This window comes from Dermacentor andersoni, chromosome 1 (genome assembly GCF_023375885.2).
Source record: "Dermacentor andersoni chromosome 1, qqDerAnde1_hic_scaffold, whole genome shotgun sequence".
NCBI classification, from domain to species: Eukaryota; Metazoa; Arthropoda; class Arachnida; order Ixodida; family Ixodidae; genus Dermacentor; species Dermacentor andersoni.
Window position 1 is genome coordinate 309,468,947 of NC_092814.1, and position 18,665 is coordinate 309,487,611.

The 18,665-nt window shown below is 47.1% G+C and overlaps 1 protein-coding gene across 1 annotated transcript in view; it reads right to left on the reverse strand.

The window, feature by feature from the left end:
- Positions 1 to 4,003: 4,003 nt before the first annotated feature.
- Positions 4,004 to 18,665, reverse strand: part of LOC126548495 (epithelial sodium channel subunit beta-like) — a 71,045-nt gene continuing 56,383 nt past the window's right edge. Inside the window, exon 10 of the mRNA XM_072285259.1 lies at positions 4,004 to 4,652. Coding sequence (XP_072141360.1) covers positions 4,598 to 4,652 — 55 coding nt within the window. The 3' untranslated portion in view covers positions 4,004 to 4,597. The remainder of the gene's footprint in view (positions 4,653 to 18,665) is intronic.

Below are 18,665 nucleotides of genomic sequence, written 5' to 3' on the forward strand. Positions count from 1 at the left end.
GAACTGCGACATTATCGCAATGATGCTTACTCGTAAGACGGCTGTACAAAGCGTTACTGGCTTGACCCTTGAGCATGGTCTCTCATTGGTGGCTTCATTCTGTCAAGTGGAATCACAGAGTCCGAGTAAAGCAGTATGCAGAATATGAATGTTTGTGTATACGGGGTGACTAAATTATGGGGTTTTTACCTGCCAAAACCACTTTCTGATTATGAGGCACGCCGTAGTGGAGGACTCCGGAAATTTCGACCACCTGGAGGTTCTTTAACGTGCACCTAAATCTAAGTACACGGGTGTTTTCGCATTTCGCCCCCATCGAATTGCGGCCGCCGAGGCCGGGATTCGATCCCGCGACCTCGTGCTCAGCAGCCTAACACCATAGCCACTGAGCAACCACGGCGGGTGACGGGGTGATCATATGTAAGCTTTATGGAATTAAAAAAACAAAAACTCGTCCGCTGCAGGTGACATAAATCTGGTTCTTGAGCTGGATTATACAGAGAGGCGGACTTTCAGGAGAAACCGAAACACATATTCAACTATTTAACAAAAGATCACTAGTTAACTTATTCATTAATTTCTTTACGGTAGATATTATAGCCGGTGAATTAGCGAGGCATTTTCCACTTGGAATGAATCTCCAGAGCCACGCCAATTTGGAGATATGCGCCATCAAACTCGCCCTAAAACTGCACCGTTATTCCACTTTTTTTTTTTTTAATAAAAGACTCTTTTATGCATTGAAGCACAAAAGTAACTTGAATGCCCATGTATTTCGTCCCGCACTTTGGGAAATAATATCTCGAAACTGCTGATCATCCTGGAAATTCACTTCAAGTGGATACGTCTTGCAAACTCAGCGGCTACAATTCATAAGTTGCAAATGGGCCGTAAATCAATTAAATGATAAGTTAGTTGTTTTTTTTTTACCTCATTGAATATGTGTTTCGATTTCTCGTGCATGTCTTCCGCTTCGATTAATCCAACTCAACGACAAGAATCATGCTATCTGCCATAGATTAATTAAAAAAGAAGAAATCCGTAAAACGAATATGATCACGCCGCATATGGTACAAAACGCATGCGCGAAGCACTCGTGAGTTCAACCAGGGCTATACGCATGCGCGGCGCGCCTTCAATGCCATTTCTGAAAGTTTCTTCGCGTTGTGCTGAGAGTTCTTGAGACGATGCTGTCAATATGGCGTCGTCGAAGAAACTGTTCTCTCCTACGCGCTCAGTAATTGATAACGGTCTTTCAAACCTTGCTAGTAACTTTTTGCCTAGTGAGCTGATTCCCCTTTGTACCCGCACCTCGCCACCGACGTGATACACCGGAGTAGGTCGGTGTCGGCGGTCATAGTAGCGCTTCTGCGTTTCTTGCGCTCGTGTAGCTCTTCTGATCGCTGCTGTTCTGAGCGTTTTAAAGACGGACGCTGGGTTGTCGGAGCTGGAGATGGTAACGGGAGTGTCTAGGTTCAGGACCGCTTTCAGCTGGGGCAGCTTCCCGTATACCGTTTCGTATGGTGTTTGCCCTGAGACGTCTGACCACAACAGCTGGAACATAATGCTTCCATTTGTGACATTTGCACCCCTTTACCACGAACTACTGGTTACTCTCCTTTCTGCTTTGCTTACGGCTGTTCCTCGACATTTATATCCTCAACGCCTCTTTCTTCAATGTCCCTGCTAGCTCCTCGGCGTCTGTGTCGGCACAGTTCATCTCAAGACTCGACGAATTGTCGACAACGTGGTCGACTCAATACAGAAGCCAGCCGACGAGACCGCAAGCAGCGTTACGACAGCTCTCACCGTGACATTTCCTTTCGCCCCGGAAATGAGGTGCTGCTTTGGATACCCGTTCGTATACCCTTGGCTTGTGCAAGAAGTTCCTCTCGCGTTTCCTAGGCCCCTGCATCATTACAGAACAAACTTCCTCTGTGAACTACCGCGTCATTCCCGCTGAAGTTCCTCCTGACCGTCGTTGCCGTGGTTCCGAGATTGTTCACTTTTCGCATCTCAAAAAACAATTTGTTCGGCCTTTCTGGCCACTGTAAGCTGCGGCCGGGCTACCCGCTTCAATGCGCTGGGGAAATTGGTGTGGGCACTACGTGTGGATTTCACCTTCCTCATATGTAGAAACTCTTCATCACCACTTGAGGCCATGCATAATAGTGGGTGGCTCGCTCGTTAAAACAGAGGGGAGTCCTGCGGCGTAATCGCTGTCTCAATGTATATATATATATATATATATATATATCATCCCATCGTCCTGACTCACGAACTTTGCTAAACATCCGTCATGTCCTTGTGAGCCACTCCTATATACGTGGGTGAATGTAAATCTTCTAAAGGTAGCGATAACTGTCGGCAGCGCCTCGTGGTTTGTACCAAGATAAACATATTTATTGGGACTTGCCATATATGAGCCGGTTACATTAGGCGGCTGTGTGACACTAGGCGGCCAGTCAGGGAGTTCGGCGTCTCTTTTAAAGCCGGTCGCGCCTTTCTGTTTCCCTTTGCGTGAACAAACTGGGAGGACCCCGGCAACTCCGAAGGCACTTATCTTCGTATCAAAGCCGCATATCTTCAGAAGGGAAAAAGTTCAGAGCCATTCAACTCTGTCAAGGTGGATGACTAGCGGAGCTGTATGTAACTGTAAATAAAATAAAATAAAACAACAAAACAATATAACACAAATATGGCCGTTATGTTTGTTTGTATTTACGTTTATCTCGTGATAATTACGGCTTTATGGACGCTGTGACAGACGGCCATGGGCTCTGTGACGACACTGGAGACGTTCTTAGCGAATCTTACGTATATGAGCGACTGATGGCGCGTTGTGGAGTCATTGCTCTTGGTGTAACATTGGAGGCCGAACCTTTTCAAGAGAAACGCCAAGAACCACTTTTCGTTGGACGAGACATATCGACGTTAAAGTCAACCACAATGACGATGGGATAGGGGTCCACCGGGAGCATGCACCCAAATGTGTCGGTCCTAAAGTCTTCAAGGTCCCTCTTTGACGTTCCGCGATGAACGTATACGGTGGCGACAACGATTCCGTCCCCAGTCTGTACGGCGCACGCGTCGGTACATTCCACGGCAAGGCTCTCGCCCGTCGTCGGTAAGGCATAAGGCGCAACGGCCGCGCTGTCGTTGTCTGCGTAGATCGCAACGCATCAAACCATCATCCGTCGCTGGTTTTGACACATCTGGCCTCAAACGCAACTGGGACACATACGCTGATACGATTTTGCCTTATGCTTAAGCTATTTTAGCTCTATAGACGCCACCATCGTTTTTGCCTACGCACATCAGGAAACGCTGCAGAAACTAGACAGCACTGCTGTAAAAAATGGGCGAGGTGGTATGGAAGCACGGCTAAGTCGGAGCGCGAACTACTATATAGGCCAAAAGCAAAGGCACGAGAAGAGACAAGACACAGCGCTGTGTCTTGTCGCTTCACGTGCCTTTGCTTCTGTTCTACATACTAGTTCGCGCTCCGACTTAGCGATGCTTCCATATGTCACACCGAACGAAACGCTCGGGAGCAAGCGTGCGCTCCGGTTGAGAACGGAGGACGACGCGCGCGAGGGGCGTGTCGTCCACCGCCGGCCCGAAACAGTGGGCCATCAGCAGTTATCTTCTAATCGGAGAAGGTATCTTCCAGTCGCTTAGCTTGGCGGCGAGAATCAAAGCGTTTCGCTACATTTGTAAGATGCAGGGGCTTTAGGTGAATTCTGGCCGGCCAATACCGCCAATACTCCCGACGCAGTTCGCACTGTGGAATGGTTGATTAGAGTATACATATAGGGCACCGGACAATCGGTGACGGCCGGAGAACACATTATAAGAGAAAGTGGCCGATCTCTCAACCCATTCTTAAACGAACGAACCTTTCGCATCGCAAATTGGAGCCCCTCATATTCTGTACCTATTTGCAAAGCACTTAGTACACGCTGTCTTCGTAATAACAGACGCCGGCGAGTCCCACGTTTCTCGAAGGTGACCGACCGATGACAACATTTTCTTACGAACGAACAGCTTCTGGAACTTGGAAGCGATTCGTGGTTCGCCAGGGAAACAATATAGCGCCGAAAAAATCCTCTTCAAAATTACGCGCACACTCAGATGGAGTTGGATCGCCTGCTAAAACCGTCTTATCGGTAAGTTCCCTGCTAATAGTGTGGCGAATCGCGCGAGCACTTCGCCGTGTCATCGACCGCGCATGCAGCGGGTGCATATGCGCTGCGTGGCGCGGGTGGTGACGGCATATGCATATTGTCGGTGAGGCGGTATAGCTCTGCACTATACGGCGTTTCAATGTGCATATCCATCAGTTTATTACGTGGTATCAGCAGGCGTAGAAGCGTGAGACAGCGCTGCTCGCTTGCTCAGAGAAGCTCGTTCAGTTTCGCCAAAAAATAAAAAAAAATAAAAACACTCGCGGCAGCTGTTTCACAAAGTGCATTCTTCCTACTCACACAGCCGAGCGTTTGAGGCGTACAAGTGCGAGCGTGCGCGCCGCTTGATCTATGCGAGCGGATATAGCGTTTCGCCGTCCTCCAGCCGACGTCGGCTGCGTGCGAAGGCCTCAGAAGCGTTGCTTCAGCCGGAAGACCATCACGGCTTGGTCAGCAGTCTTCCCTCTGCACAAACGGAAAGGGGGCAAACGGACGCATCTGCAGGTCAAATGTATATACGCTTACATGTACTTGAAACAAATGTTTTACCTGAGGATCGCACAAGCCCCACACGGGACCTTCTTATATATATATATATATATATATATATATTTGCCACACTGCCATAACAGGGGTTATTCTTACTTTATTTTCTCCCTCTCTCTGGCGCGCTCCTTTTCTCATTCTTTTCGGCTTTCAATGCATTTCAATGTACGGAAAAATCTAGCAAAAGTATTAAATAACGGGCTGAGGAGGGGGGGTGGGCGGTACTAAGGGTTAATTTACTGATGAACGGCGCTGATTAACCAATCTAATTGATTAATTTTGACGTAGAATCTCATATAATGCGCATGATGCGAGATAATTTTGCGCCGATTTTTCACTGGCACAGAAATGCGTACCGTAAAGGTAGGTGCGTAAAATGTATTTTAATTATCTATGTAAATATTTTCTCGAAGAAATAAGCTTTTACCTTACAGATGCCATTTCGTTTTACTGTGATAAAGATACAAAAAGCTATAATGGGTTATGTAATGTTTATATATAGAGAAAGATGTAATATAACAATAGATTAAAAAAGTATTAATCGAACAATACTCATTTAGCTAATAAGAGAATTGCAAACTATTTTATTATGGAGAGAACGACGCAGTCATGCTGCTGAGTTACGGCTCAGCTGTGCAATGACGCCTGAGACGACCTTCTACCTCAGCAAGGTCGGCAGTTGGGCCATTCGGTTGACATCCGTTTCGCTTTGGCCGCGAAACGGGGACATAAGCAAACATAAGGAAAGGGGACAGACGCTAACTGACATTCTTTTGTTAATAACAGAAAACAAATACAAAACGATAGCGTGCGCGCACATATACATTCAAAGTAAAGCTTGCTTTAAAAATCTATTTCACACTCAGAATGAATGACACTGTTGCCAAATTATGAGTTTAATTCTTTCCAATGTGGAAACATTCGCGCAATCTCGATTCCATGCACAGGGATATTTTGGGTCTATGTAAAGTTAACACAGATGTGCGCTCAAATAAAACGACATGCAATCGGCGGACCAACTCGAGCAGGGCATTACTTTCAAATTGTTAATTGCAACGTTGTCGCAGTCGCTCATTTAAAAACGTGCTGTTCGCCCAATGCAAAAACATTTCCGCGAGAAAGGCGTGCACGACACATGCATGCAACAACAGGATACGAAACAATTTTGGCGCTCCACATCACAATGACGACGAGCCAAGACGTCCTGCAGCAAATAGTAAGGACACCACTCACCTCTGCATTCGCTTGGCTAATATTTTGCCCATCTGCGCTTCAAGATTAAGGATCACCGATGGCAACGAGAATCCCAGCCATATTCCGATGTATCCCCCGAAATAGCCGAACGCTTCTACTGTCTGCAGTTTAGAAGAGGAAAGGGCGAAAACGAAACTAAGCTGTAAAATACTAGATGCGCTGTATACATTGCGAAAAATAAACAGCCGCACTCCCTCAGACTAAAATTTACCAGAAATCGGGCTCAGGCAGGATCACTCACACTCGTGGGCTAACTCACATTCACGGAATCATGTGTTCAGACTCGGAACTTTACGAGCGTGATCGAAATTTTAAAAAATGATTAAAAACTGATTGAGATAGCAGTTGCACGGATGCTCGAGGGGCAATCGCATCGTCGTGCTTTCAAGGTATCAACGCGCATGCGCGACCGGCGCGTGGCGAATTAGAAGGCCTCCAGAGACGCGCAGTGCTTTTGGCTGCAAAAGGCGCGAAGCCAAGTGGACACTATAACTCCGCTGAATCGGCTCTACCAGAGCCAGGGCAGCGTTCTGGCTTCCACTGCTGGGCGCACACGTGACATTATCGTTGCTGCTGAACAGTTGAGCGCGTACCACACCGGTGCTACACACATTCGTCTGAGCGGAACAGAGAGTAGTGTGAACGACGAGCTAAATCCATCTAATCTTTTCTGTGGGCGCTGACCAAGGCCGGCAGTTTTCCTTCGGTCTCGTCTCGTGCATCGTCGAGACGCGACGCCCATATATAGACGCCTTCAGAACAACGCCAAACCTTGCTATCACTTTCAGTGCTTCGCCATCGGGGTGAAACTGTCATTCTTTTTTTTTTTACGTAACGGATAAGTTGTCGGTTGCATTTAATTACTCAGCTATATTCAAGGCCGTAAAAGGTGACGGAAATAAATTACATTTCAAGTTGGGAGAACTTATTGTGATTGTAGCCAATTTCTTCTTCTCTGCAACACGCATACGAGACTGCACGGGGCATGCAGAACGCTTCGAGGACACATACCCAGACCGCGAGGACATTTTATACACAACGCACGCCGACAATTGCACGCAACATTTTGCTGAGACTTCACGAGAAAACCATATAACATAGCTTTTTTTTAAAAAAAAAAACTCTTATCTAAAACTGCAATCGCCGTTCATAGCACGTATTTATCTATGCTGAGATGGAGGAGGCAGTGGGTATTTTGGCGACCCAGAAACGTTTTACACGACGCTTTCTTTAAAAGCGTGCATTTCACGTGTGGCGGACATCGTCGCAGTTGATTGCATTCGTTGTAGCACTCTGTGTTGCGGAGGATGGCATTTTAGTTGGACAACCCGCAACACGACTTGTGTGCGTGTGTGTGAGTTGAGTTCAGTTGAGTTTATCTACTACGTGTATACAGCCGAACATTAGCGGTTGGGACGGGAGTGAAAGCTGCATTACAGCAGCTTGACTAGATCCAGGTCACCATTTTCCGATGACAGCATCGCAGCAATAAAAAAAAATTATATGTATGTGGAATAACACAATAGATATTGTGCGCTTTTGTTCGATGAAAGAAACCATTGTTGTCTTTACATCTACAGAAAATAAAAAAGCTCTGTGCACTTAGATGCACATAATGAGGTTCACGGGGGTTCACGTGGAATGAGCTTATAATATGGCAATGCATGCTGTCTTGCGGACTCGAAAACAATTGGAATCACGTGTGATCCAGGTTTACTTGAACTCACTGAAGCTTGCACAAGCACCAATTCACTGCGACAGACTTGGGCTCACGCCCCCTCGAATTCAAGGGGGCTCAGACGTCGCACTCGGGCTAGCAGTTGGCTGGGAGTCTTAGTGAATCGAGTCTACGTGTGACCAAGTCCCATGCATTACTTGTAGGTGTATGCCGATGTGCATACATGTTTATGCAGGCGTATGTAGAGACGAATCAAATTCAACCACCCGATGTTAATTGCACTGCATGTAAAGTATGGCACGAGCGTGCTTGCATTACGCCCCCATTAAAGTGCGGCCGCCGTGGTCGTGAGACGAACCCGCGACCTCGTGTTCAGCAGCAGAACGCCTCAGCCGCTGAGCCACCGCGGTGGGCCGGCGCATGCGCGCATGTGTGGTTTCATTATGCGCTTTAAAAATTTATTATTATTATTATTATTATTATTATTATTATTATTATTATTAGTAGTAGTAGTAGTAGTAGTAGTAGTAGTAAATGTCCGACTCTACTAGCATCTGTTTAACTGCGAGTTCCACAGAAAGCTACCAGGTAACATTGACCTTTCCTCGTTCCTGCCTCTTTCAGCAGGCACTTGTCTCTCCACGTGATTGAAAGCCTGTATAACTCATTTTCTCCACTTTCATGTATTTCAAAACGCGTGCTCTTCTTTCTGTTCCGAGCTTCGCACTTTTTCTTGAGCCTTCTTTCTAGCTGCACTCCCCTGTTCTGTCTTCACATAGTTTCTCTCCCCTTCCGCATGTCTACTCCATCCAGAAATTATGTGTTATTGGTTCATTGTTGCTTAAAATGTAGTTGTTTATCCAGTTGTTCTTTTGTGCCTTTTTGTTTCGTGAAATTTTCTTATCTCTCATATCTTGTTGCAGTTGTCTTACACTTCGACATATTTTGTTTTTGTTTCACTGTGTCCCTGCACTAGGACTTTAATGTTGTTCTAGGGCACATAAATAAGCTACCGATCGATCGATTGATTGGTTGATTGATTGATTATGCTATTTCACGCTGTCGTATCTCTCGGTAGACACTCGGCATTCCACAGAATTCATTTACATCTGGCGAAACGGGTTGTCTTCGTCCTGTTCCCAGCTTCGTGGTTTCTTTCGGGCCTTCTTTCTATAGTTGCACTCCTCGCCGGTCCTCTCAGTTGATCTCTCCTTTTGTATGTCATCTCGCAGAAGGTGCATTATTAGCTATCGACTGGTGTTCAAGCACCATTATTCACTGTGCCTTATATTATGCATGTATCTTCTCCGTCTCTCAGTTTTGTCTCCTTGCTGAAATCGTGCTGATTATGTACCTGTTTCTCCTGACATTCTTGTTATTTTGCCACTCATCTCCCCTAGACCGAGTCCGTCTCACTCCTGTGCGCCTGGACTCGGAGTAGGAGCGCGAGCGACTCAAGCTCCAATCAAAACGAGATCTCAATGCGAAGGTATCGCACCATGCCCGCCATTCCGCCAATGGGCTTCTTCGGGGAGCACATGTCCTGGTGTGCAAGGTCACGACGGGCGCAGCCCTCAGAGAAGACGTCCTGGGTGAGTGAAGTGCTTACGCCGATTCAAGAAAGATGCGAGCGCATCGAGGAGGAGGCAGAGACAGAGCAGAACGCGGTGTGCTTATATATAATATAGTGCTTTCGCATTAAAACAGATTGGAATAGTATTTCGTTACACTGGCCCACACGTGCAACATCACGCGGCTAACGACGGTGAACAGCAACGTCACCACCGTCGGCAAGGTGTGGGTTGCATGCAACCACGAGTCTCCTTTTTGATTCATTACGGTGTTGGTGTTGTGTATTGTGATGTTTATGCGGGAGGTGTGCGTCATGTGGGACCATGTCTTATGCTGTGTAAGTGTGTGCGCAACGGTCCAAGGACCACCCCGGCATCTTATGGTACCCACCGTGTGGGCGGCGCTCGAGATGCGCCTTATGCCGGGGCGAATGGTGAAGGCCGTCACCAGCCTACCACCAGGGTGTGTCGTGGGGGTGAGTGTGTTCGGTCACACGACCCACCCCGCATTGTATGGTACCCATCGTGTGGGCGGCGCTCGAGATGCGCCTCGTGCAAGTGGCCTGGGTCCAATGCATGAACCGGCTCATTCATGGTCATCGCCATCATCAGGCAGTGAAACCATGGAGGCTCCCGGCTATGCCGTGCGCCTTTTATATACTCGCTCAGCTCACGCATTTGATGGTGTTCTCCCAGTCTGCGTGTGCCCTTGTGCTGCCGGCTTCTCGCGCTACCTCGCTCGTTCCGCGGCTGCGCTCGCGCGCTCACGTTCGGTTGCGTGCATGTGACGGTATACTCACTTCTTCCTTCTCCTGAGCGCACACCACTGTGTGCGAAGAACTGATTTTTGCATGTTTTCTACGGAATTACGCAGTGATTAATAGTTGAAAGCTAAATCTCCTCATCGCAACAAAATATATGTGATCAAGAGCACGATTCCTTTAATAAAGCGAACCTTTGTGTGCCTACTTTGCAGGGTTTGGGGTTTGTCCATCTGCTTGATCGGTCTTTCGGCGAATAAAGTGCACTTTACTGTTGCTCTGTCTCCAGGATCGGGTCTCTAGTCGGCGCGCCGATCCTGGATACGCTGTCATAGCAAAGGCGGCCACTACCGGAGACACTATATAGCGCGTGATCACGTGACTCACGTGGCGAGGGATCTCCGCGTCTTGCCATCTTCACTGGCAGGTAGGTAGTCGTTATGGGTCAATACGCTGTGTGCAATATAATCAAAAAATAAAATACGTTATGGGGTTTTACATGCCAAAACGACCATCTGATTAGGAGGAACGCCGTAATGGGGGACTCCGAAATAATTTGGACCACCTGGAGTTCTTGTAGGTGCACCTAAATCTAAATACACAGATGTTGTCGCATTTCCCACCCCCTTCTTAAATGCGTCCGCAGTGGCCGGGATACAATACAATTAGTCGCATGGCATTTATGTTACCGCTTAGCGAAATATTTATTTCAACACCTTGGTTAGATATGCATAATGTTTTTGCAAGCGTGTAAACGCTTATTTGAATGCCATTTAGCGAGTTTGGAGAGCTCCCATGTAACACCTAAGGTATTGCAACAGCTAAAATGTTACACTGCTATAACGAAAATGTTGAATATCATGCGGTTTTACGTTTACACCGACAGGTATGCCTTGGAAAGCATATTTAACGCCGGCGAACAAGACAGAAGGGAGACGACACCACAATGCACTGTTCTTGAACTTGGCCCCAAGTAACGCATTGTGGCGTCGTCTCCCTTCTGTCCTTGTTCGCTGGCGCTAAATATGCTTACCAAGTCAGTTCACCAACACGCCCAACAAATGGCAAGGTATGCCTGCTTTGGAGAAGCCTAAGGTAGTGGTGTTGCAGGAGGCGGGGTTAGCCTGCCATACATAGCCGGCAATTGTTCCGCCTGAGCCTCCTATGAGTGTCACAGTGTGTGTCACCAGGTGTCGAAGATCCCTGTGCCTCGAATGAAGGCAATCTGCAGTCGTTGCGCCCTCTTCCTGATTGCCGCAGGCTCTCCGGGAAAAAAAATTACGGGGTTTTACGTGCCAAAACCACTTTCTGATTAGGAGGCACGCCGTAGTGGAGGACTCCGGAAATTTCGACCACCTGGGGTTCTTTAACGGGCACCTAAATCTAAGTATACGGGTGTTTTCGCATTTCGCCCCCGTCGAAATGCGGCCGCCGTGGCCAGAATTCTATCCCGCGACCTCGTGCTCAGCAGCCCAACACCATAGCTACTGAGCAACCACGGCAGGTACCCTCCGGGGAAAACGACGTCTTCAAAGGTCCTGTGCGCAATACCATTCTTTTGCAGGCTGTCGACCATCCCTTTCCTTTTTGTGTCGAACTGCGGGCGTATCCAAATGTAATATTCGATGTCGGCGATCTCACCACAGAAGGCACAGGACGCGGAAGCGCATCGTCCAGTCTTGAATAACCAAGCCAGGGTGAACGCGGAGTTGGTTCATGCAGATGCGGTACAACAGCGTTGCTTCTTCCCGAGTAAGTCCATGGATCACACAGGCTGAGTGCGGAGCCTGGTAGATCGCCCTAAAGTGATTGCGGATTACATTCTTAGAGTTCTGAAAAATCTTTGGCGCTCTTACTTTTGGGACACATGTCAGTGCCCTGCGTGCAAGAGCGCCAGCTTTTTCATTTCCTTCAATTCCTACGTGGGATAGGATCCATTGAAATTTTACGGTAAATTCCTTTCTCATTAAAACTTTGATCAGTGCCAGAGATTGCCTTGTAAACTTATCTCGAGGTAGGCCACGGTGTCACTACGACACGCGATCCAGGCGGCCAGGTCAGGACACATTAAGGGAGGGTATGCAGCATTCCGCTGCGCAGCTGTCTGTGCACACAGCGACCCGTCTGTGTACACTTGTAGGTGGCTTTGAAACACTACATGTGCTGAAGTGGTCTAGCACAAGAAACTTTGCTTCGGCAGTTGGAATGGTGCGTTTAGCCGGTAGATGGGGTACACTGAGGCTGCACGTAACGTCCGATAAAGACAATGGCGGGTCGAGGCGACTCCGTTTAGGCCACTCCAATCCTAAACATCGAAAGGTGTTCAGCGCCGCATGGAAATGAGAACGAGTTATTGCTCTTAGCCACCGGAGAAGCGCCGCGCCTGGGGGGACTCGCCCAGCCTTGAAAGCTGCATCAGCAATGCCTGAGATGCCAAAATGTGGATTGGAAGAGACTCCGCTTCATTATTAACCTTCTTGTTTGAAGCCGTCTCTGCTGTTGCCTCCAAGCGCTCGAATAAGCTCGGTGATGGTGATATCAGCGGCAGCTGATATCGCCAAAAGGTGAAAAGGTGAAAAGAATTTAGTCAAATCTTAGTTGCTGGAATGACATTGTTATCAAGGAAGCAGATAAGGGTGGAAGTATGGTTATTTGGCCAGCAGAAAAGTACAAGCACGAGGCTTACAGACAACTAAGTAGGCTATGTAACGATGCGACATTATCCTACACACTGACAATTACCGACAGGCTGAAATCACTTTTTGCTGATGAATTGATAACACCGTCAGAATGCACATTTCTTAAACCAAGGAACAGAACTGTCGGGCGCTTCTACCTCCTTCCAAAAATGCATAAAATTTCATCCACAGAACTATACACCGCTAATATCCCAGGGCGCCCGATAGTATCAAACAACAACACCCCGACAGAGCGTCTCCACATTCCTTAACTACTTCCTTGGTGACTTTCCGAAAACACTACCGCCATTTGTACAAGATACGCCCCACCTACTGAGACTTACAGAGGACATTAATACTAAATGCACACTACCCCAAAACATAATTCTCTCAACACTAGACATCACGGCCCTGTACACCAACATTCCAATCCACGATGGCTTATCTTCGATAAAAGAAACGCTGTCTCAACACAATGCACAACACTCTATTGAAGTCTACTTCTCTCTCCTTGAATTAGTTCTAACACATGACTACTTCGAATTTCAGGAGAGTTACTGCCTACAAATACATGCGACAAGTATGGGTATGCCTTTTGTACCAACCTACGCGAACATATTTATGGGAATTGTAGAAACATATTTGCTATCGCGCTGCACAGACAAGCCCCACACATACCTACGCTACATAGATGACATATTCATAATATGGGGACACGGTCAAGACAGCCTAGATAAATGTGTAGCACTTCTAAATGCTTTTCACGCAACAATAAAATTCACATCATAATCTTCGATGGAGTGCTTAAACTTTCTGGACGCAACAATATACATTGACAATAGGACACCAAAGACAACGCTGTATAGGAATCTCTTAGGCAAACAACAGTACTCAGAATATACGAGCCACCATTCCAAAAGTTGCAAGCAAGGCATCTTTAAAGCAAGGCATCTTTGAATATGTTTGCATCTACATGCAAACATATTCAATTTACTACTACAGCAAAAAGTACAGCGTCGAATTACTCCTACAAGGTAACTTCGAGTTTCACCTGCACATCCAGCAACATAGTCTACTGTCTAGAATGCGGCGCTTGCAGCAAACAATACTTAGATGAGACTGGACAACAAATTCATACAAGACTCAACGGTCATCGCGTAGAATCAAAACATAATATACCTAAAGCAGTAGCCAGCCACTTCAGTGAACACGGTCATATATTCGACAAAGCAAGGCTCTATATACTACAAATTTCCGTTCACCTCGCGAAAGGAAGCATACGGAATCATACCTCATACACAAGTTTAAATGCCTGCACCCGATGGGAATTATTTTAGCGCGTGGCGACTAAGAATTGCTAACAGCTGTAACTTAAATCCGAAATTCTCATCTCATCAACCAAGGCACAAAATAGATTACCTAGTACTCAATTTAACATACTCTTCCACGTTTGTACGCATATATCAAATGTACGACCCCTTTTTGCCATATACATCTGCCCCGTCCCGCTTTTACTCATGTCACCCTCCTATATGTTATTCCAGTTTCGGTTCTCCCCCCTTTCTTCTTTGTCTGTTTTCATTTTATTTTATTTTATTTTATTTTATGTGAACCACCCTCACCAACACATTCGAAAGTCCCAGACGCCAGGATACCTTTTTCGGCGCCTCAGTCACACAGGGTATCTCCACTTCTGTATACCGAAGTGACGACGCCCACGTTGAGCTGCTGAGGCTAACGTCCCTTGAAAGACCAAGCCGCTGCCTTCCAGCTGCCCCATGTATTGCACCCAAGACTCCTTGTCGCCATCTTCAAAATTACCTGGCGCATTGCTGCTACGCTACTCAAGTCATTATTTCAAGTGATGTCTTTTTTGGTCTTGTTTGGTACTCGCGCACTGACCGGCTCTTCTGAAGCCACAAAAGCATGCCGCCAATGACACCTCTGAATGCTCCCTAACCTCTCGCTCCCCCAAACTACTCCTATTAACTTCTCCCCCCCCTTCCCCTCTTGGTCCTTTTTTTCCCTTTTCCTTATATTTTTCTCCCGGCCTTCCCACTCTCCCGCTCTTGTCCCCTCGTCTTAGAAACCGCGCTTACAGACGCCAGGCGACAGCGCTCATTTTATTTGAAGTCTCTCTCTTTACAACCAGCCGCCACCAATAACAACCGCACGCGACGTCTCTATACTAACCCGTTAAAACTAACGTGCCGAGGATGACGAGGCCGCTTTTGACGAAGATAGGTACCCCCATCGAGACGTTGGCCAGCCTTTCTGAGGCACTTTATCCCTGTTTATAACCGTTATACCACTCGTCTTAAGATAGTAAGATAGAAACAGTAAGAACACACGTGGGCATTGCCTCGCTGGAGGCATGGACTACGCCACCTCCTCGTGCCGACACCCGGGTAGAATTCTCTCCCAGAGATTCTGCACAAGTCTGGCCTTATATACCGGCACGTTATGAATGCGTTCTTCCTTTTATAACTTTTCTTATTTTCTTTATTTTATGATGTCCACCACTGACCCTCACCCCTTCTTAGGCCACTGAGTCATCCTTGTCATTTTAAGTTCATTCTCTCTCTCTTTTCACTCTATTTTTTTTTATCCTATATCTTTTCGTCGCGTACCATTTTTACCTTCTTTCTTTATTTCTCTGTGCATCGGTATATTCGGACCTCCGGATGTTCTTGAGCAGAAAAATAAGAGATCGATTGATTGACGGATTGACTGATTCGTTGATATACGCAAAAGCGTATGGGCAGCTGCATCGGCTGGCACACCTTCGCCAGAAACCACCGAATTTGATAAAATGCGTTTCCTTGTCGTATGAGGCACTCTGTGATTGCATGGGAGTCCGATATATTATTCGGCATGATGTGGACGGCGACTGCGCCGGATCATCTCACGCGCACGCGCAGATACGCGATGCGAGCAGCTCGTTACTCGCTTATATATATGGGTGTTGAACGATCGCTGCCGTTTCCTGTGTAGGCACCCGACGAGCGGCAAAGGGGCGTAATTTGACGCGTTGCTAGCCTAAGCCTTTTTTCCGCGTGACTTGATCCGCCTTTGCGCGCGTGCGGGCGCGCCTGCAAAGGTTCGTATATTCTGGAAAACGTGCGAATTACGCCCGCACCTGCGTTTCAGCGGCGATACACGCGCGTGTGCGCGCAGTTGCCTATATAGCTGCCTGCATGGCTGCTCGAGCTGCTAGTGCGTCTGTCTGCGCATGTTTATCTTAACGTGACACCATCTAAATTGGTGATGCAGCTCAATCAGACCCGAGTCGATAATCATCCTACCTTGCTGGTGAAGCAGCGCACTGATACGGACACGGTGAAGAAACCCAAGAAAAGACGACACTCGCAGCAGCGAGTGTCGTCTTTTCTTGTGTCTTTACCGTGTCCGTGCGCTGCTTCACCAGCGAGGTATGATGATTAATCACCAACTAGCCCAACTTTCCGCATCACTGAACCGAGTCGATAAGATTGCAGTGTTTCAGCCTCTCCCTTGCACGCACACTTATTTTGAAAGGTGCCACACGACGACCCGAAACTATCGCGATATACAGGGGGTGTCCCGGCTAACTTTAGTTAAGGTTTAAAAATATGCCGAAGCACTCTATAGGGGGATGCGATCGCATACATGTCGTTAGCTATTGTATGGACCGAGACACATTAGTTTTGCTACTTTGCTTAATTGATTGAAAAGTCAAGATTAACTGACCAATTTCGTAAATATTAACTTTAGGGTACATCTATCAATGAGAAAGTTGTGGGGTGTTCTAGAAAACATCTAATTTAGCAGCTTCTATCTTCCTACTTGTTATGTATTAATTTTTTTCTGCTTCGTCAAGAAAACCCGCGAGATATGAAAAAAGAAATGCACGTGTTCAATGTGTTCAATGAACAATAATTTTTTTTTTCGAAATGAGCGGGTCATCACTGCAGCAAGCGTGCATCCCGAAGCGCATCATTCATTTCAGACGAAGCGTTGGCTCGGGCGTTCCTATCTAAATACATGGGAACGGAGAAATCGTTTTTGTTGGCAACCACTGCAGCGAACTAGATTAGGTTTGTTGCATTTAAAAGGAAAAGAAAGTGAGTCCAGTGACCATGGACAGTGAATTTTTTCATTTAGGCTATCAACTTTTTTTACTAAAATATCTGAAAATCACAAAATTGAAGAACAAAAAAACTCGTATTACAAGTCTAACTCACCAATAAAATCGATATCACAATTCTATAAACTCCACCTAATACTAAATCTCAAGCGCACAAGATTGATGTAGTATGCCCTGTTCTCAGATCAGCCACTATATTTGAGCTGAACCTTTGCAAAACCCTCGTAAACGTAGTAACCGTTTTAGGTAAGATGGAAATTCATATATCAAATTAGTTCTCTTTAGATTATCTATCAGATGCTGTTTCCGAAACTGTGATATCACTTTTTGGTGCACAGTTACAGCTTTGTAAACTTCGTGGTTCAATTCTTTCTTTTGCACTTGCCCGTATGTAAAAAAAAAAAAAGGAAAAATTTCAACCGCTTCGCTTAACGTTGATTCAGGTAGAATTGATGGAGCTCCCAGTGACGTTCGCGAACACCTTTCTCCAGGACTGACCGCTACTGAGAAAGCCGGCTCTTGTATGGGTCGCTGATGAGAGGAGACTCAGACTGGAGTGAATGCAATTCGTTTATTGCACGATGCGCCCTCGGCGCATTCCGAAATTCGCCTCCGGAGACCCTCCCCTAATGTCTGCTTAGAAGCTGCCACCTATGGGAATGTCACAGGCTTGGCCCCGGTGAACGGCAACGCCACCACTGTCGGCAAGGTGGCGGTTGCATGCAACCGGCAGCTTGTTACACGAGTCTCCTTTTTGATTCATTACGATGTTGGTGTTGTGTATTGTGATGTTTATGCGGGAGGTGTGCGTCATGTGGGACCGTGTCTTATGCTGTGTGAGTGTGGGCGCAACGGTCCAAGGACCACCCCGGCATCTTATGGTACCCACCGTGTGGGCGGCGCTCGAGACGCGCCTGATGCCGGGGGGAATGGTGAAGGCCGTCGCTAGCCTAGCACCAGGGTGTGTCGTGGGGGTGAGTGTGTTCGGTCACACGACCCACCCCGCATTGTATGGTACCCATCGTGTGGGCGGCGCTCGAGATGCGCCTCGTGAAAGTGGCCTGGGTCCAGTGCATGAACCGGCTCATTCATGGTCATCGCCATCATCAGGCAGTGAAACCATGGAGGCTCCCGGATATGCCGTGCGCCTTTTATATACTCGCTCAGCTCACGCATTTGATGGTGTGCTCCCAGTCTGCGTGTGCCCTTGTGCTGCCGGGTTCTCGCGCTGCCTCGCTCGTTCCGCGGCTGCGCTCGCGCGCTCACGTTCGGTTGCGTGCACGTGACGGTATACTCACTTCTTCCTTCTCCTGAGCGCACACCACTGTGTGCGAAGAACTGATTTTTGCATGTTTCCTACGGAATTACGTAGTGATTGAAAGATGGAAGCTAAATGTGCTCATCGCTACAAAATATACGTCATCAAGAGCACAATTTCTTTAATAAAGCGAACCTCTCTATGCCTACTTTCCTAGGTTTTATGGTATGGCGCATCTGCTCGATGGGTATTTTGCAGAATAGAGTGTACTTAACTGTTGCATAATCTCCAGGATCGTCTGGCTGTAGTCGGCACACCGACTCTGGATACGGCAATCCCGGTGACACTACAAAGCGCGGTCACATGGTTCAGCTGGTGGGGTTCTCCATGTCTTGCCGTCTTCACAGGTATAGGCAGGTAATCGTTATGGTTAAATAGGCGGTGGAAAATATAATCAGTTGCATGGCACTTATTTTACCGCTTTACGAAAGCTTCGCTTCTCGGATTCCAACATCTTAGTGGGATGTGCAGAATTTTTGTATGCCTCTTTGGAAGCCATTCAGCGACTTTGACGAGTTCCTGTGTAATACCTAAGGTTTCGCAACA